Source organism: Grus americana, chromosome 8, assembly GCF_028858705.1.
Source record: "Grus americana isolate bGruAme1 chromosome 8, bGruAme1.mat, whole genome shotgun sequence".
Taxonomy (NCBI): domain Eukaryota; kingdom Metazoa; phylum Chordata; class Aves; order Gruiformes; family Gruidae; genus Grus; species Grus americana.
In genome coordinates this window covers 35557995-35578984 of record NC_072859.1, presented here as the reverse complement: position 1 = coordinate 35578984, position 20990 = coordinate 35557995, and the positions used below count along the sequence as shown (strand labels likewise).

General features: G+C 45.8%; 1 protein-coding gene across 2 annotated transcripts in view; it reads left to right on the top strand.

Moving 5' to 3' along the window:
• NEGR1 (neuronal growth regulator 1) overlaps window positions 1-20990 on the top strand; it is a 318746-nt gene that overhangs the window by 122193 nt on the left and 175563 nt on the right. For both annotated transcript variants that reach the window (XR_008578049.1, XM_054833648.1), the window contains exon 2: window positions 13847-14079. Coding sequence is in view for 1 of the 2 variants with exons in the window: in XM_054833648.1 (XP_054689623.1) it covers window positions 13847-14079 (233 nt within the window). In the remaining variant the exon portion in view is untranslated. The remainder of the gene's footprint in view (window positions 1-13846; window positions 14080-20990) is intronic.

The window sequence follows — 20990 nt, the reverse complement described above, 5'->3', positions numbered from 1 at the left end:
ATCCTATTAGCAGTACAGGGACAAAAAATAAGAAGCCTAGGCACAGCATTTGAAGACGTATAATATATTTAAGGCAGCCTCTCAGATTTATAGCAACTTGTTCGTGTCTTAAACTCGGTCTGGTTTACAAGGCATCCACAGGCCGGTTCGTACTGTCTCACCTGGCGTGTGACAGTGGAGAGCTGCACCTGGCTGTCGCTCTTCCTTTGCTGTCCGTGTGGGTCAGGGCTGTCGCTGGGCTTTGCGGCTCGCGCAGCGTGACCTGCACAGGGCGGCTCGCCGGGGGCTCATCGGTCACTGCCGGATTTGCCGACCCCGCTCCCGGCCGTGCCAACGGCTCCGGCTGCTGCGAGGGCTAACCCTGACCGGGGACGCAGAAAGCGCTCTGTACTTGGGCAGCACCTCATGTAAACCATAAAGGAGCGTTGCTGCTTTATTTATTTTGTGCGGGGTGGGGATGGTTTTCCATGAGAAACGATGCAAAAGCTGGTTTTTCTATTAAGAATACTCCAACAGTGACTCTTTTGAAAACGTTGGCGAAAACAGTGTGTGTAAACCCGTGGGTGCGATGTTTGGGTGGGACTTTTGCTTGCTTTGCTTTGCTTTGCTTTGCTTTGCTTTGCCTTGCTTTGTTTTCACCAAACTTTAAAATGTTTTTGTATGCGAGGCTGGTTAAACTGCAGGCTAATAACTTAGTTGTCTTGGTTAGACGTGCGGGTACCTCTGTGGCTGGTTATTTATTTATAAACTTGGCACCTCTGCTATAAAAAGATTTGTAATACCCCAATAATAAATGCATTCATCACCACATCTTCTGTAATCACTGCAGTTCCTGAGCTGCTATTTGGCACTCATTAGCTGAAACTCCCATTCACCTATAATTTATGAGAAGCATACAATTATGTGTTATCACTACTTCAAGTGATTACTACACTGTATGTTTTTAAGATAATGGCATGAAACACTCCATGATGAATTACACCTCTCTAGGTAGCTTTGCTTCTGTCATTAACTCTATTATTTTACTTCAACCAACCTGGAGAGAATTGTCTTGCGGGGTTGGTATTACCTTCTCGGAGAAGAGTCCCGGGTCAATACTGATCCGATAAAGGACACGACACAGCGCACAATTATCTCCCGCCTTGTGCCTGCTATCTGCTCGTGCTCTAGATGTTATTATAAGGAAGTCCTGAAATCCACCTTGCTTTCACTTCCAAAGACTGGTTTTTTCATTAAGCCTTGTTAGTGAAAAAAGCCGATTCGGGAAGAACATGGGAGACGTAAAACCTGAATATTAATTCAGAAATCCCCGGAGCGTGGGCAGCTGCAGCCCACGGCTGTGCCTGCCTGCAGCAAGGAGAGGTGAAGTTACCAGAGCTCCACCGTGGAGCGGGAGCACCCAGGCCCTCGCAGATGTTTTTTCCTCGCCGTGGTTGATGCTCTTCCTCCTCGACAGCTGGGCAGGTAGAGCTGACCTCACCGTTGCGTTGGCTCTGCAGGCAGGCATCATAAAATCTCCCGAGGGCAAGAGGCAACGATGCAGAAGTGAGGAGGTTCACCACACCGCGCGGTCCCAGGGACCAGCCTGGCGGCAGCAGGACCCTGCGGGATGGGGGCGGCCAAGGAAGCCAGGGCAGACCCCTCGGCAGCACAAGGGGCTCCCCCCTCGTCCGGCTGCTGATAACGGGGTGTCTGGGCAGGGCGACGCGGAGAATCCTCCAAGAGAGCGCAGATCTAGAGGAGGTTTCCCACATTTTTCTTTTATCATACGATTTAAATGAACGGTAAATAGCGTCTGCTCTTTGTCCCTCTCACACCCGCCTTTTGGGTTATTCCTCTAAAACCTTTGGGAGGCACGTGCAGAAATGGAAGCGGGGCAGGTTTATGTCGAGGAGGTCCGTGCACGTGGGAGCCCGCGTCTCCTCACCCAGCCGCACGCCTGCCTCCTCTCCTGGGGACCTCCCGGGGGCCCCCGCGACCCCGGCTCCTTCTCCTGAGCTCGGAACTCGAGCGACGTTTGCATTCGGCGCGACGATTCTCCGGCATCACCCAGCCGCGGGTGGCGGGGCTGCTGTCCTGCCTGGCTCCTTGGGGCACTGTGCTGCAGCTGGTGTGCGCCCCGCATCGCCACGGGGCGTCATTCCTCACCAAATCACGGCGGCTCCGTGGACGTGGGGTATGACAGCTATCCGACACCCAGCGTGCGTTACGGTAACAGGCTCCCGTTGGAAGCCCTCGGTTTTTTGTCAGAGCTTATTGCGTCAGTGAAGAAACCCTTGTTTCATTTCAGCATTAAAGTAAAGACTAATTTAGCTGTTCTGAAGTGGAAATAAATGCAGTCAATTAGTATCACGGCTCTTTTAATTCGGTCATGTATTTCTGGATGCTAAAATCCTTCAATAACCTCCCGTGATATTGAAAATTTGAGAAGTAACACGGTATGTTCACGGCCCCGATGTTTTCTCATCCTCTAGGCATGATCCTTTGCCTTGCCATGGTCTCAGAGCTTATGTTGCTTTTTATTCCTTTAATTTGTGTTTCAGTGTCGTGTGGCAAAAAAGCCGGGGGGGGGGGGGAATTGCCATCTGGGTTGGCTTTCACCATCGGAAGAAACAGCTGACTTATCTAGTCCTATAAAATCAACACCATCGGCTCTCAATTTTTAAAAAACCCCTCTCCCTTAAGAAAAGTGCAAAATAATAGAGACAAAACCACACAGTGAATTGTTTCCTTACTTTTATGCATTGGCAATTTCTTCATCACTACTGGAAGTCAGTGTTTCTGTATCATAAATCTTTAGGAATTAACAAATATCAAAGGCAGCAGCCGGCTCCTTTTTAATATTTCACATAGTATGATTAAGCTGGGAGTTATTCTCTGAAAATGAAACGCAGGCTATCAAAACCAATAATTTTGTGTGATGTTGTTTCTGAGCCTTCAAAGAGAAAATATTATGTGCTTCCAAGAAATAATTAATTAACAATTAAGAATTCTTAGCTTTACACCATACTGTTTTGTTCATTTTAATATGAAAATCCATCTGTGAAAAGGGGTGGGAATATTTTTGCATAAATAAAAACAACAAATGAATTTATTGCAGTCGTGATGCTAACACTTTCTCTGTCCTTGCCGTGGAAAATCCCACTTCTTTGTGGCAGGAGGGAAACGCGCGTTGTGGTGATGGCTGGCGGTTATGGTGAGCGTCGGAGGCCAGAAAAACCCCGTGAAAGTGTTCTCTGCCCCGGCTTGGGTGGATTGGCAGGGGCTGAGCCTGAAACCCATGCAGGTGTGAATTCAAATAGCATCAGCTGTGGAGCAAATTGCATTAAAAATCTTGAAGTAGAAGAGTGAACACTTTTGCTGTTAATTACTAATATTCTACTGATTTTCCAATTAAAAATGTTTCAGATTTAGGGATTAATCCATGTTTCACCTGCAGACAGATTTCCTAGAATATCTTAAAGCATCTCGAGGCAGCAGAGTTTATCAAATCAAGAAGCTGGAGGTGCGTAACGAAAAAGCTTGGTTTTGTTTTCTCTCCCAGAGGTTTTGCTCTGCTTTCTCTCTCCACCTTGTCTTGCGATTCATCCCCAGGCTGGCAGGTACCTGGTGACTTTGTCACACCCAGCGATAGAGCAGGAAATCTGGCGGGTTCTCCGGGCTAATAAACTGTACATTGATTCTCCGGAGCGGTGGAAGCGGCTTAGGAGCAGAGCAGGGGGGTTAATAACGCTAATTACTCATGAAAATGCAGGCAGCACGTATCCCCATTTATTTCAGGCGGTTTGCCAGGTAAAAAGCTCACACCGTTATCTGCTCCTTTTGGAAAAGTCCACAAGTCAGCAAATATTTAAAGAATTATCCTGGTTTCTCCCTAAGTTTGCAGATCTCCAGTTCTGAGCCGCTGTTTTAGAAAGCGATGTAATGGACTGCTGAGAATCACGGAAAATAGAGGGTAGTAGGTTCGGCAGGACGTCTTTATTTAAAGGAGGTAATTATGAATAAGTGTATTGATATGGTGCTAAATGAATTATTTGACTGCAAACACTGGGTAAAACGTCTCAGGCGTGTCTGGTCTGTTCAGCTTGGAAGGGGAGGAGATGCTGCGGCACGGTTAGCTCCTCCGCTGTCGGTGCAGCAGAGCAGGCTGCTCTTTGCCCCGTGGCATCTCCTTCCCAATGGAGAGCGGCTCTGGAGACTCCCCATCCTCTGCGGGGGAGACGCGCTGCATCTTTTGAACCCGAAGAGAAAACTTGCCCCAAAAAAGGATTTGGTACCAACTACAGTTTATGGTGCTTAGAAAGCAGAACGCACGCAGAGCAAAAGTCCGAGGCAGAAGGCTCATTTGTGCACGTCAACACCTCAGGGTACAGTCAGAGCTCCTTCCGCCGCGGGCACGGATAGACACAGAGCGGCAGAGACGCTGGGACCGCTGGTTGCGGAGAAGGGCGATGGGCACCAGGGTGGGAGGAAGGAGAAGGGGGTTGGCGGCCAGGCGGGCGAGGGGCTGCTGGGAGCAGCGGTGGACGCGGTGGTGTGGGGGGCCGGGAGGCAGGACGCTGCCGGCAGGGGCTCGCAGGGGATCAAAGCAGAGTTTGCGGTGTCTGCAGACCTGCGTTAGGTGCTGCAAAGGTCGCGAACGCGTGCTCTCAACTGGTGGCTGCATGGAGAGAAAGGACCTGAAATCTATATTCGACCCATTAGCAGCACGTCTCTTTAGTCCCAGCTCGCCCGGCGCCGTTCAGAAACGCAGCGCACAAGGATGCGCGGTGGGTTTGGTGTTTGGGGGGGCAGGAGCGGTCCGGCCCCCGGGGAGAGCCGCTCGGAGGGGTGCGGCTCCTGTAAGGAAACCCCACGGCTCTCAGCGAACGCCGCTGTCGTCGCTTGAGCTGAAGGCTTTGTCAGGGGGACAGCTGGGGACTTCGGCGCGCAGCGGAGATGTCAGGCTAAGCAAAGCCGGTTGTTTATTTTAGATCTGGTTTGGCTGCCGTGAGACAAAGTTTTGGGGTTCTGATTTTAAACTCTGGTTTAGAACAACTGCTTGTCTCCCCTGTTTTACCTCACTCCTGTTTACCAGACTTTCCAGAAGCTGCCTTTGCAGATTTCTGTCCCATTCAGGACACAGGAGTCTCCCTGTGCAGGATACGTGATCCTCTGCATGTTTCATACGTAAATAGGAAATCTGTTGCTTCTGGGGGGGATCTCGAGCGTCAGGCATGGAGTTGCCGGGGTTTGGCGTACGCCAGCCCGGTCACTGACCATCGATGCATCAGTCTGAGAGTGTCTGGTAAATAAATAAATGATAATAAGCCGCTGCACATTTTTTTATGCAGTATCCCATGCTTTGAGCTGTAGTAGACATGAGGAAACTGATCTTGAGGACAAAAGTAAAAGGATCACCTCTAATTGCGCCTGAGTTATTTTTATTGTCCAGAGAAGTTTCCTTAGAGTAACAAACTTTTAAGATGTTATTTGTAAGAATGCACGGAGAACCCAGAGAAGACCCAGATCAGATCATCAGTAAAAGGGCTTTGTAAAAGTTCTTAGCAGGGGTGAGTTTCTGGCTCTGGAGCTTGGATGTGGCACTTCATGTCCTGAGCTCCTGGGTGTTTTTCTAGGCTGAACCCTGACCCTCGTGTTTCTCTCTCCCCTTGCTGCTGAGCTCAAAGCCAATCTTCTTTAAAGAAGAAAAATTTTAGCAACACAGTTTTTTGCAAAGGTTTCCTATGTTCTGAAGAAAGTGGCTATAACTCAATGCCAAAACCAATTTCACTGGAAAAAAAGATGCTGTAGTAAGCAATAACAACTCTGTTAAGTGCTTTGGTGAGCACTCACCCACTGCAGGGTGATGGGAAGGGGATGCTGTCATCCCTCGTGGGCATTACAGCGGCTCCTCCAGCACCCAAAGCACCAGTTACATAAAGCCGTAACAATTTTCAAGTCAAATTATTCTAGGTTTTCAGGGAAAATAAAGAATTCCAGGACTTTCTGTAAATGAGATGGAACTTTTAACCTGAACCGCACGAGGATTGCTGTTTTTAGAGACACAGCCTACACAGAAGTGAGTCATCTCCTGACCTGGAAGACGTGTCTCACTGTTTGGGGGATGCGTTCTGCGGAGGACGCGTCTGGCAGCGTGTCCCTCGGTGTTGTCGGAGGTGTGTTGGGAATGACTCTGCAGCTGGGCAGTGCCGTAGCCCCGGGCGGCATTTCCCGGCCGGCTCCTGGTGCTCCACTCCCACGGATCCCCGGGAGGGACCCGAGCGGCCACGGGTGAGGTGGGAGCACTAAGTGGAGACCCGTGGACTGGATGGGTGCACGTACAGGGTTGCATGGCTTGAATTTGCCTACGGGTGTCTAGGACAGTTTCAAACTTACTTATCCTTTTCACTTTGCAATCGGGGTCGAGTAAGTAGTTGCACAGAGGTGAGGATAAGGGCAGCTCTTGGTCCTATGGGAATGAAGACTTTTTTGATTTGAAGGACCGCCCCAGCCCAGGTACTATCCAGGTGTAACCCCGGAGAGTGTATGGAAGGATGTATGGAGACGGGCAGGCGTCGAGCATCCCTGTGATACTGGGAAGGTGGGAGAGCTTTCTGCGCAGCGCCGGGCAGCTCGTTTCAAGGGCAGCGGGGCGGGAGCTCAACCCTGCCGGCGCCACGAAGGCTCTGGTAAAAAGAGACCGTGTGCGGTTTTAATTAAGCAACTGGGAAGAACTGTTTTTCAGAAAGATTAATAGGTCTATGTTTTAATTATGGGGAAATAATGGACTGGAGAGCTAGGAAGGTGGGAGGTACCAAAAAGAGAGGATTAAAAACTTTAAGGAAGCCGAGTGAGACTGTATTTTTCTGTACTCACAAATTACAGAAGATCATCCCCATTAATAATGATCAGAAAAATAATAAAATACCTTCAGCTGTATATGACAGTTAACATTAAAATCTATTTTTTATGCTTGTTGAGTAGAGAATTTCTGATTACAATCATCAGTTAAAAAACAAATTGTTCTTTTTTCCAATCTTCCAAGTTTAAAAATAGAAGAATTATCTTCTGAGTTCAGCTATAGTTTAATCAATACTTTTCCGAGCAATGTAAAGGTAAAAAGAGCAAAAGTCACTTTTATTTAATGATTGTTACGGTTTCTTTAATTCTGCTACAGTGTTATTATTAACTTCTAAAAATAATTGGTCCTATGCATAGATTTTAAAAATTACATTGCAGAAAATGCTGCCGTGATGTGCATGAAGTTTAAAAATAAATAAAATTTAAGGAAAGAGAGGAAAGGGGGAAGAGAGGGAAGGCCACTAATATTTGCAGTTTATACTGGTTGTCATCTTTTCAGTAAATTATTTCCCATACGTTACTGTAAGAAAAATTTTACTGTTGGACTTTATTAACATCAGCATGCTTTGGCTTGACTTGTCTGCCAGCGATCGGTGGTGGCCAACCACGGCTCCCGTAGTCGTGGTGCTCATTCAGTGGCGTGATCCCACCGGGATTTGTGTGTGCTGACCTGGAACTGCGCATTGATCTGGCGTCACTATTCAATGTATTTGTGGCATTTAAAACCAGGAGAAGCTGAAGAAGCGTTGGGCTCTTAGCTTGAAGGCTCAGACTCATCCTGAGGGAGCTGCAGCGGAAGGCTGACAGCTCTTCATAGGTTCACATGAAATCAAAACTCTGCTCAACCTCACTTCTCAGGTTTGCTGAAAACTTCTGTTTAGAAGTTCCCTGAAATGGGAAGAAGAGTTTAGAAGAGTTAAGGGGCAAATCGTTCCAGAGCGCAAACCCAAATTTTAAGTTTTTAGTAAAACTGGAATTGGTGACTCCTGGTTTAGGATTTGTAACCTATTTTGCTCAACTAGAGTGCTGCAGTCCTAAGGACATGGAGGTTCTCATGGAGGACTTTGGTTAGCATTGTCCTGTGCACCCCAGGCGCAGAGCGTGGACGTCGCACCGCCCGGCTGAGCTGCACCCCAGCACGTGCACGGGGCACGCAGACCCGCTCAGCTCAGTTCCTGGTAGTTCTCATCCGTTTCCTTTGCGAGGTCTCGTCTCTTCGTAGCTGCCATTCCTCCCAGTCCTCGCTCATGCGATGCCTGGGTTGTCACCACGTGTGCCCCGATCCCGGCCGGTGCAGCAGTGTGGAGAGGGACATGGACAGAGGGAGTGGCACGTGCAGCGAGGCAATTCGTCTTGTAGGAGCTGAACCATCATGGGGTTTCAATCCAAAGAGCCAATGTGTTTCCAGATATGTTCATGTGCGTGCAATGAAAATAATAGAGTTATCACTTATCAGGCATTGGAGCAGGCTGCCCAGAGAGGTGGTGGAGTCACCATCCCTGGAGGTGTTCAAAAAACGTGTAGATGTGGCAATTCGGGACATGGTTTAGTAGACATGGTGGTGTTGGGTCGACGGTTGGACTTGATGATCCTAGAGGTCTTTTCCAACCTTAATGATTCTATGATTCTATGATTATGATCTGCAGCTTAAAGAATAATGTTAAAATACTTAGTTAAAATTAAGAAGTGCATCCAGAGATCAAGTATGTGAGAAATACAGTTGTAGGGAGAAATGCAGAGGTTGTGCAGGGGCGGTTGCGGTGTTGCAGTCTGAGTCCATGCGCACTGCTCAGATCCCATGGGCTTGCTTGGGGTCGGTATTTTTGTTGATCTCGGTGTTTATTCTTTGCAAATGTTCATCCATACCCAATTGGTTGGTTATGTCAGACAAAACGTATGTGGAAAGACTGCTGCCTCATAGAGAATTATAAAGACATGGGGGGAAAAAACCCCAAGACTTCATTTAAAGGGGAAAAAAAAATCCCTATTTTCCTTATTTCTGTTCCTCTGCAATGCGTACAGTGCAGAAGCATTGCCTCCAATGGCCAGGAACACACACGGATGAATGTGTAGTCCAAGTTGCCTGCAGAATAGTTTTAAGCAGTAAATGCATTTTCAGAAATGAGAAGTGATTTGCAAACAGAAAGGGATTAAATTTGTTAGATTAGAAAACATTTCTGAGATGAATCATTTGATTGCTTCTTCCGTGGAGTAAATATGCACTTTATCCTTTGCATCCCGCGTGCGTAGTGGGAAAATACAGCATGTTGGCTGCTATTTAATTTGAAGGCTATTCTGTGCAAAACATTTCAGCCAAATTCTGCAACATTATCAAATCAGTTCACTCCCACAGTGTTAGGGAACTTGCATGGGTTTTGAGTAAATGTAGAGAAAAGACTGCTTTGGGCTATTGAAGGAGCTTGTCTGAGGTAAAATATTTAACCTATTTTCAAAGAACCTTATCTGGAATACAATTTTTAGTTTGAAACCAATGCGCTTCCACAATACCACATGTTTCGTCAGGGTCTGAAAAAGACTGAAATGTTTTCTCCTAGTTACATTTGTAGAAATACCTTTTGTGTTTGGTTTTTTTTTCATCATACTTGAAAATCTTTCTCAGCAACTAAACATCTGTTCCATTTTTAGTCCTTGGTTTTCATGTTTTATACAGCAATTGTATACTGCATATTTTTTGTTAACTAGTGAGGTATAGAAGAAAGTTGGGCTTAGCCAGTTTTCATCTCTATCCACAATAACCATGAACCTATGAATTAATAAAGCCAAATTTCTTATTTATTTTAGAAAGTTATTTTGAGAAAATACGTTTATATATCAAGAAACAGAGCAAGAGGTCTCATGTTCCTTTCTGCACTGCTGTATCTTGCCTTTTCTCAGCAGGAAAGCCTTGATATCAAAAGGGCTGTGTTTAGATGAGAAGGTTTTGGGGAACCTTTGGGAATTTCACAGAATCCCAGACTGGTTTGGGTGGGAAGGGACCTCCCAGCCCACCCAGTGCCACCCCTGCCATGGGCAGGGACACCCTCCACTAGCCCAGGTTGCCCAAAGCCCCATCCAGCCTGGCCTTGACCACTGCCAGGGAGCCAGGGGCAGCCACAGCTTCTCTGGGCACCCTGTGCCAGGGCCTCAGCACCCTCACAGGGAAGGATTTCTGCCTCACATCCCATCTCCATCTCCCCTCCTGCAGCTTCAGGCCATTCCCCTTGGCCTGTCACTCCCTGCCCCGGTAAGCGGTCCCTCTCCAGCTCTCAGAGCAGGCGCTGTGAGAAGGTTGTGAAGATGCTTTGAAGCTGCCACCACGGCAGCCCTGCGCACTGCCCTTCTCAGCGTGGTTTTCAAGGGCTTCGCTATGCATCTGATGACAATTCCACTTTTGTCTTTAATTAATAACTAAAAATTTCTACTTTCTTTATCTCTTTTTTTTTTTTTTTTTTTTTTAAGCAAGACCTTTTTTTCCCTACAAGCTTCACGAGAGCAGGGACTGCAAGGCGAGGCTGGTTTTCTGTGCTGGGAGAGGAGGACAAGGAGGCTGATTTTCTGTCTTGTGGGAAGAAGCCAGAGTGCTAACGCTTTTCTGCATGTTTTTGGATGTGTGCATGTGTATAAACAACGAGGGAGTTAAATAAAATGGTAAACGCACCCTGAAACTAGGGGCTACCTTCAAAAGCACTCATTTATAACTGACTGTATCCAGCTGCTGCAGAAACACCAGCAGAAAAGAAGCGCATTGTAGAAAAACGTCAGCGAATCTGAGGTTCCTCTATTTCTCCCCAGTCTTCTGTTCATTAGAATCAGTTTGAAAATGTTCGTAAGACTTTGAAAGCGGCTCCTTGCCTTCTCCGAACGGGAGCAGCCCCACAAAACTCCTCCTGCAGGGATTCACAGGCGTCTGCTGTGCTCTCCATCCTCAAAGTGATACTTCCCCGTGACACCCCAGTTCCCTGCTACATAAACGGTGGGGTTTTATCCCATACCGTAACGCAGGTTCTCTCAGAACCCTTTCAGATTTCATGTTGGGTTCATTAATTAAATGAATCGTTATTTTCATGATCCATTTCTGAAGAATTTCAGCTTGATGCTTCTAGTTTCTTATTCCTAAAGGGAACGTCATTCTTCCCCTTAAACAATACCACCATACGCTTAAGCTACGAAATCACCATTTTCTCCCACCTAACAGTTTCCATAGTTGTGCTATTTTAATGTTTTATCAAAGAGACGAGATCTATTGCATTCTCTTCTTCTGTTGGATTTCCTTCATGTAAAAATCCTCTTTATCAAATAAAAATGTCCCATTAGTCTGGTGCACTTTGTATTACCTTCCTTCAACTTTTAAAGTTGTTTTAAAGCCTTAAATTCTATTGTGGGCATGGTGGTTAGCCTAAAATTTGCCTGATTCACTCTCTGCTTTTCCTTAAATGTAGATGATACGTTTGTGATGTCCCAGTCACATACCGTCCCTTTCCGATTGTCTAAGCAAGCCCCGCACGCTCCTGGATTTGCAGTTTCAGGCTCTCAGCCGTGAGCCCATCGAGGTTTTTCTCTGCCCCTGACTCCGTTCACTGCTCTGCCCTGTCCCACACGCTGGATGTCACCTTCTTTATGGAAAAGCGGCGTATAGGGCTGAGCCCAGTTTAATGTCCTTAACCTCAGGCTTTTTCATCAGCTCATAGAAGTAAGCTCCTTCAGCGTGCTCTCTCTGCCCTTCGATCCCCTCACTCCTTGGCCACCGAGAGGGACTCTCCTTGCTGGCCGTTCCTCCTGGGCACCCTTCTCCCAGTCCTCTTTCCCCATGCTCTCTACCCAAACTATCACCGCTCTCTTTTGTTCGGGTCTCATCTCCTGCCTCCAGCCCTCCTGTTTTTATGACAAACATTTCCTTGTCTATGGCAAGGTGGTCCTTGAGGTATCTCCAGTGTTTGTATTCTCCTTGTATTCTCATACTTCACACAGTCCTGTGCTCTACTGGTGTTTACTGGTTTTCTGCCCGTTTTTTTGTTTTCTTTCCTCACTTGCTGCTCTGTCACGTGCTTTCCTGATCGCTCACCAAAATCATCGTTCTGGCTGAGGTTCGAGAGCGTGTTCCTAGGCTGCCTTGCCTAGGGATTGCTTTCCCTGTCAAACACTGCAGCGTAGAACAAAGGCTGCATTGTCCAAGCATCCGTTGAACACCGAGTCAAATGCCCGTGGGGCTGAGGAGCGGTGCTTGGTGTCCTTTTCTCTCCTGCTCTCCCACCTGTCACCAGCATCACTCCCCTCGTTCCAGATGACGGAAAAGTTTGATGGCTACTCCAAAGCCATCGATTGCCTTAAAAATTAGAGCATCTCCTGGGACCGTTTTTATCCTACCGCCCTGCGTGCCACTGGGTGGCCACTCTTTAGCTCCGCCAGCCACACAGGTTCCTCGGCTCCAGCGCAGCTTCACATCCTCTGGCATCTCCCCGGCCACCGCTCTGCCCGTCCGAGGTTCAGGAGCACCAGCACCCGCTCTGCTCTGCAGGGATCCTGCCCCAACAAACGTCCGCTTTCCTTCTTATTTACCTCGTTGTGCTGAGAAGCGCTGCCAGCGCTATTCACCAGCTTCTTACCGCTCTTCCCACAAAGTTTTAGGAATTGCGCTTGACGCCGTGTTATTCTCAGGGCTAGACAATAATATCTAATAGTCACAGTGCGGGTCTGCTCATCCCAGTGTGCAAGTGAGCAACTTATGATGGAAAGCTATTTTAGAGAGAAATTGCAAATGCTTCCTAATGCGCCATACAAAATATTGACAGCAGCAGCATATTGCAGCGCCTAATTACCTTAGTAGAAGGTTATACTTCTGTTCCGCATGGGCGGCTTTTTTTTTGGTTGCATATCTACAGAAAAGATTTTCAATTAACATTGACCTTTAATACTCCGACTGGTTTTTGAGTCTACAGATGGCGAAATGGACTACAAATGAGATTTTGCAATATACCTTGTTCTTTATATTTCTCAACTGATTAGTTTCAGGCAGTTCGCAGTGCCTACACCGGTGCATTCAGCTCGCAATTCCCCTGCAATCTCCGGTGCCATGTTCAAACCCCCGAGATATTGTGTAGAAATGCTGTCAAACTCTTCAGATATATGTGTTTTCGTTCTCCAGCTGTACTTTTTACTCATTGTAAAAAAAACCAAAACACCGAAGTCTTTGCTTTATGGAGGAATATTTCTGAACTAAAATTTAGGAGGCAAGGAATCTGTCTGGGGTACATCTGCTTCTGACTGTAGCGGTGGTGGTATTCACTGAGCTCTGGCTAAGGCGACTGTCATACCCTGAAGAGCACTATTTTTAGTTATTGTTCTAATAATAATTGTAAAAAAGCTAAAACACAGCATAGTGAACAAATCACATTTGTTTGAGTCACTACCACACCAATGATGTTTTAAAAAACATTTAGTAGAACGATGGTTTGTATTTCATTGTTGTTGTCAGCAGGGAAATCCATGCTTGCTTTAAACGAGATGTCTTGAATCTGATTAACAATGACAAATCTAATAACCTTTTGAAAAGAAAAAAATATTGATTTGGATTCTAAGATGTCATTATAGTTTTTGGTGGAAAAAAAATCTCTTGGTCCCTTAACTAAGCAAGCAGAAGTTTATCGTGTCTTGAGAAAGGGACAGTAATTATGCACAGGCACATATGCCTACTCCTGATCCTTTGGGGCTGAAACTGGAGCAGAAAGGGCTGCTTCGATGAAGTCATTGAGTCCAGTGCAGAAATAACTTAGGCTTTCTACCTATTGCTCCACTGAACACTCACAGCAGGAAAATATATTTGTTTATTGTGTGTTTGTAAGATAGGCTTTTGGTTTTATGATGATTTGTGAATTAACAAGTGACTTGTGTTTTGAGGTTCGACTCTAATATATTACAGCTCTATTCAGTCTAAGAATCAATAGCAAGTTGACGGTATTTAAAAGCTCTTACATTTTCATACTTATGGTTTCACCTTTTTTCCCAGGTGTTACTTGGAAGATGGAGCTTCAAAAGGTGCCTGGCTGAATCGGTCGAGTATTATTTTTGCTGGAAGTGATAAGTGGTCAGTAGACCCTCGAGTTTCAATCGCAACAGCAAATAGAAGAGAATACAGCCTGCAGATACAGGACGTAGACGTGACAGATGACGGTCCATACACTTGTTCTGTGCAAACTCAACACACTCCTAGAACGATGCAGGTGCACTTAACTGTACAAGGTATGTGTTTAAACCAATTGCAAATCGTTACTGGACATGTACTAGAAAAAATAGTTCATGGATGGGAAACGTCAGCTAAGCACATTTTAAAGCTTTTTTTTTCTTTCTTTCACTTGTCTTGGATGTCTGTAGCCATAGACCATATGTGCCTTTGGCTCTGGGCCCCTGCAGATAGATAATTAGCCCAGAAGGGTCTCCGACCTGCCAAAATCAGGTTTAAATCCGCACTCCTACTCTGCTGACAGTTGAACAAGATGTAAAAATATAAGAGGAAAATACCGGTATGACAGTCGAGGTGTAGGTCCCTGCAGGTATAGGTACTCTGCAGGGGTCTCTCAGGTTGGTATAGGTCTCCTGCACGGCTCAAAACTTGGTTGTTTTGCACGGTATTCAACCTAGTCACCATGTCAAGGTGCCGAGCTCACAGAAGGTTTACAGCCTTCACATTTTACCGTTGATACCAAATATTGCCAGAAACATCCTCGTTTCCTCTATGATGTCAAGACGTGTTCAGAACCAGCCAGTGCCGCCACTGCAGCACGCCGTGGAAGGGTCAGCTGTCCTCAGGGACAGGACAAGGCCACAAGACGTGCGTTGATGATCACGTCGGAAGAGTATCGAATAAGAGACGCCTGATGGATGCGGTGAGACAGAGCCCGGCGCGCAATCTCTTGTGCGCAGTTTGCAGGTGGGCATGGCCATCAGCTGCGCCGGCAGCCCAGTGGCCCGTCTCCAACGATCCTCCAGGACTATTTTAATGCGAGTTTTAAAGGAGGAGGATGAATTGGTTTGTGGGCTCCTTTCCTCAAGGGCAGCCCGGGGGAGAGCACCAAAATGCTTCATCCGCGGCGCTCCCGCACCCGTGCGCAAGGTGGCAGGTCGCTCCTTGGAAAGCTCGTCCTCTTCCCGAGCAGCTCAGCTGCAAGGAAGGATTCACCAGGCGCTTTATCCCCATCAGCAAGCCCCACAGCCCCGAAGGTCTTCTTCCTGCCCCCATAGCACTCAGCTTACCTGCCTGCGGGGGTATGTCCTACCCCCTTGAAGCTTCAGGTGGGCAGCTTTCCGTAAATTCTGTTGGCATTTAAAAGATGCAGTATTTCATCTGAGCACCCCAGGTGTCTTCTCTGGTGTGTGCCATCACAAGCTTTGTTATAAAAACAAGAATTATGCTTAAAAAAAGCAAAATTCGAATGAATAAAGCAATTTTTTGAAAATACAAATTCTATTAGATTTACAAATTTAATAGAAATTAATTAAAACCAAAATAAACAAGTGAAGACAAAACAAGCTGATTTTGCATTGAAATCCATAGGGTTTGTTTCTTCCAGTCCAGTTTTCTCACAGAAATACTAAGATCCCAATATAGTTAATAAGAGCAATCCATTTATTTCTATTGTAAGCGCTGCAGAACAACAGTCAGATTTACACACGTGAAGGTAATATTTATTGTATTGTTCCAAGGTGAACAATTCTTAGTTTTGATTGTCTTTATAATAGTTAATGTCCTTGTGCAAGGGGCTAAAAAAAAGGTGGAAATTAATTGCATATATAAAACTTATAAACAGGAGCTTAAAATTAATTAGGTTAACTACAAGTATATAGAGAAATAATAACTCAATAGTTAAAAATATGCATAATTATTAAGCAATTGCATTTATATCTTCAGAAATGCAAAGTATAACCTAAGGCTTTAACTTATTAGTCTTTGGTGTAATCATCATTAACATTTTCTTTTGCATTTTTATGAGTAATAAAGCAATGAATCTAAACCAGAAGAATTTAAATGGCAATCTCTATTAATACATATGGCACACCAAAATCCCTTACAAATAACGGGTATTAAATGCTCCTCAAACTAATTATCCTTAACGCTGGACCTTTAGAGCCCGATGGTTTGTGAGAATGTTAGACTCCAGCTCTGTGAGAGCCCAGAGAATTCGTTGCATCGGGAACATTGTGTTATGAGTGCAGCCGAAAAGCCGTGGCGCGCGCATTCGTATAACCGTCCTCGGCGGCGGCTGTTGCGTGAGGACCCGTGAACGCGCTGCTTACGTGAGGGGGTTGCTGAGGGATTGCAGAAGTATTCGTACGCCATCAGGTAGGGAAGGTGGAAGGAGGAAGCTGTGACAGTATCAATTTTTATTTCCGTTGTGTATATATATTCAGTTACTCCAACATTATTTCAGTTGTACTTTATGCGGGCAGTAGGCACCAGCGCCATGAAGCATAGCCAGAAGTGAGCCATTTTCAGGATAAAGATAAAAACAATCACTGTCCCTGTATTTTTTCCTGCGTAGCGCTCTCAGCACGAAGGGAAAGCTGCCGAGCTCCCTGCTTGTAGAGAGAGGTCCTGCGTCTGCTGAGCGGCAGAGCGGGATCAGCATCCCTGGCGGGTGCCCCGTCCCACCTCGGTGACGATTGCGGCCATTTCTTTCCACTCCAGCTCATATCTTTATGTACACATTGCTACAGATATTAACAATATCCAGCCATGCGGTGGATGCCCGGTGGGTGGGATGGGAGTCGCACCGACCCCTCATCCCACACGGGTGGGATCCCACCTTGAGTCAACATCGGGTTCTGCACGGTAATTTAGAGATCTGCATCGCACTTACTGCGGTCGTTATCTACCCAGCGCCAAGCAGGACTTGTGCGCGCAAGCGCTTTTAAACAGGTCGCTTCGTACTTACGCTGCTAATAAAGCCATCGCTTCACCTTCCGTGTGCTGGGACGCGGGAGGGGAGGATGCAAGATTGATGCGTCCTTTGAGGTGGAGGATGACCCCTCGGAAAGTAACCGCGACTGGAAGGAAACATCAAACAGCTAATTGGTGCTATAAGCTTATATATCCTTTCCTGCTGAACGGGGTTCACAGGGATGATATAATAACATTTTATGGAAGCAGTTCTGTGTTTCCTTTTAATATTTTTCGTGGCTTTGTACGTCAAGATTAGAAACAACTTCTGCTATTGGGGAGAAATAAATGAAGGGAAAAGCAGGTCTTTAGCCAAAGTAAAATCATTCAGTCAGAGGGCTGGGTTTCCTTTTACATTGTGAATAAATGATCAGCAGTAGACCTAGAGCAGCACAGGAAATAACAGGAGAAAAAGAAAATTTAAAAGCAAAGTTTTAGCCCTTTAAAATTCCTCTGCCCTGCAGGCTGTGTTCTGTCGAGTGGCGTTGAAAGAAGACATTCTCCTGCTGAAAACAGCAGAGCTGCAAGAGCCAGGGGGGTGTGCATTGTGGCACAAATTAAATTAATAAAGACTTATGTCTGATCATAAGCTCCCAAATAGGTTCAAACTCCAGATTGCAAAATTGTTTGCCGTGGAACTCCACTTTAAAAGCCGTGTAAATCCAACTCTCTCTTTTTCTTTTTTCTGGGGTGTGTGTGAGGTCATTTGGAATGTCCTCTTCCCTGCTATTTGGGCTGACAATTTCCAAACATATTCTTGTAAGTGTTTCAGAGAATAAATACATTTTAATGGGTTAAAGATGCCTTAATTTCCATGAGTAAAACATAGTAGAGAGGCCACAAAACTGACATTTCTGCCAGCCCTGGCTAAGCCTGTAGATGGTCCCCGCTTGGTCCTTGGCAGTTACGACGTTACGTTCAATAAATCCATCCCGCCCCCGTCGCTTCTCTTCCATTTTTATCTCCTTTTTGGCTTTTTACAATAGCATCCCAAAATGCAATTCAGGCTACATTGCATTAAATATTGTACGCTCGCAGATTAAACCCCAGATCTTGTGCACAAAAAGTTCCTGTCCAGTGCCAGGATCAATAACTAACCACGGCGGAAGGGAAGCGGCCGCCTCTCCGTCGCCGTCCCACGTGCGGGTACAGGGAGCGGCGAGACCCGGTGAGGTCTGGCGAGCTGGCCGCAGTCAACCAGGGAAGCTCTGGCAGAGCTTGAAGTTGGATTTCAGTCTCCCAAATCCCTGCTCAATGCCTTAACGAGACCACCAAGTCAAGCCTAGGTCACCGTTACTCATTACATAGCTACATCTTTTGGTACCAACAAAATTAATCAAGATAGATGATAAAAAAGGAAAAAGCCTAATGTTTCTTTAACTCATATTTACATCAGTGAAAGAAAAATCGCATGAAAGAGAGGAGGATAATCCAGTTAACTTTATTTCAGTGACCTTATTAAAAAGAAGTGAGAATTATGAAGTAATTAATTAAAAGTTTAGAAGGTAGGAGTTTGTAATCAACTCAGTCTACTTCGGTGCCAGATGCTTGATCTGCAAAGTCATGAACTGCGGATGATTTAAACATCAGATGTTTGCCACAGCAAAGTATAAAAATGAAATACCTCTTACCACACTCATAATTTTTCTAGCAAAAGGTTGCGATTTCTGCCATTTCTAATCTGACATTTATTCTATCAAAGTTTAAATTGCATCCTCCAAGCTGTGTATCCCTTTCAATTTGCAAAAATATTAAGACATGTTTACCAACGTCCTTGAGAATTAATTTCGCTGTGGGGCAGAGCGGCAGGTCACAGCCCAAAGTCTCCGTTTCTCTCCGCGTGTCAGGGCGCGGTGACGATGCTATTGCACCGCGCGGGGAAGGGCAAGCCACGCTTCTTGTTGGTGACTCCTGGGAGATAGAGGCCAGAACAGGGTGTTCAAAAGGACCTCAGCTGCCAAGGCAGGGCTACCAGGATGATGAGGGGAGTAAAGACCAGACCTGAAAGAGATTGCTTTGTTTAACCTAGCGAAATGAGGGCTCGGGGATAATTTTGTTATGCTGTATGAATGCACTTGGTGCGGCTGCCCAGAAGGGAGAACAAGCACACCGGCTAAGGGGGAGCACGGTCACAGGAGCAGGCAAGTATAACTTAGCCATGAGCGGGTTTTAATGAGATGAGGGAAGGTGCTGGTCCCCGTCGCGTTAGGATGGGCTGTCCAGGGAGAGCGGCCAGGGTTCGGGACACCAGTTCCGTGGGGTCTGGTGGGGCAGGGGTGGCCATGAAGTCGAGCGAGGTTTGTGACCGTCGTCCTCCTAATGATGGGATGACGGATCTGACAGCTCTGTCCCATCAACGTGAGCGAGGAGCCTGGTGCTGCTCCTGGGGACGGGAGCCAGGATCCGCTGGCACGCTCTGGATGGAGGGCTGGTTTTTCACAGCTGTATTTTAGTCTGCATGGATGCACAGCTTGAACAGGTCCATGGTTTAGGCTTTGAGGTGTCGATAACAGGTCTCATTCCCCTCTTCTCCAGCTCCCCATGGTCTCTGCTGCGCTTGCTTACCCCTGCTTCTCCCTCTGCCCTCCCCATCCCGCAGGAGCCCGGTTCCTGGCTACATCAGTGCCTTCCATCAGCACCAAAGTGCTAACGCTGGGGAATCGGTGACATAAAAACTTTCTTACTTTAGTTACTTGACGTCTTAATTTTGATTTTAATCCAGCCCATGCTGGTCCCAGACAGACCCTGTGTGAGTGAGACACGGCACTCGCTCCCGTCCTGCCCTCTCTGCACCGTCTCATTTCTGTACGTAATCTGCACTTGACATGCTGTGCATGTAAATAATTCAGTTATCTATGTAAATGCGATTTATGGATTCAGTCAGAAACTGCAACCTATAGTTTTTATTTAAGCATGGATAATATTTCCGAAGTAATACTCAAGGCCCTTTTTCTGTTTAATAAACCTCTTTAATGTCCCCTAAATATTAATGTATTGATTTAGTCTTTGCGATGTTTGCAAAGTCTAATTTGTTTCCTCAATCAGGCCAAGAGGGACTTGCATTTGGAGCTAACGAGATAAATCTTACCCAAATTTATTTAAAGTGGGACAAAATAAATATGCAAAAGACTTCTAAAATCATATAACAACCACTTTCCAGCTAAAACTGACAATCCATTACTCTTTTAAATTGCTAGCACTCGAGTAGGATGTCAGTTTTCGTTATAAAATTAACTCAATAGTGCCAGCCACTGTTATCATCTTGTCCCTGCTCAGCACAAGAAGAAAAAGAGTTAGAAAAATTGTTCCAGAGATGGAGGCGGCTGAGTGAGATTTGCTCGATGATGGAGACCCCCCAGTTGAAGGAACCACCCACTCCAGCAAACAGCATCCTTGGACTTGCTGTTACCAAGGGCTGCATCCACAATCATTAATGCATCATTAATGACCTATCAGAATGTCTTCTCCAGGATTTGTATTTTTTTTTATCCATTCATTAAATTCCTCCCACATTTGTACCTCTCACGGCATTCGAATGAGCTGCAGGGGCTCTCTCTCTCTCTAAAATATGTATGAATGGCTTTTACCCTTCTGTAAAAGACTTAAATCTTGGAAAATGTTTGCATTAGCAGGTGATCTCATTTACAAGGATGTAAATCAGGAATATTTTATCTGAAGTAGAACAGGGCTGTGCTAGTCTGAAACTCATAATTCTGCAGTGTTGGAGGCGCTTTATAATCATGGCTGGAACTGAATTTCCATTATAAGCCTGAAATTTCCATCTTCTGAAATCTGCAGGCAAAGGATAATCTCCACAAAATAATCATCTGCTCTCTGGTCGACAGTACATTAGTTCTGTTACATGTGAATTAAGTTGAATGACTTGTTTTGTGATCTGTGAGAGTCTTGCAAAAGGTGTGCTCGACAGAGTCCACAGGGTCTTTCAGCAACTTCTTGCGTGATACGGCAACGCCACAAGCAGGAGTAAGGAGGAAAAAATAGGGGGTAAAACAAAAAAATAGGGGGTAAACAAAAAAAATTAAAAAAAATGTAGGTTAAAGAACATAATAATGTACTGCAAAGGGCAAAATGTAGATGATTAAATTCAGAGCTTTGCATTCATTAGGTTAGTTAGGTTCTTCATCATCTCCTCTACCAAGCTAGAGAGGTCCATAAGCACTCGATGCTTCCTGCTGGCACAGCATCTCTCGTCTTT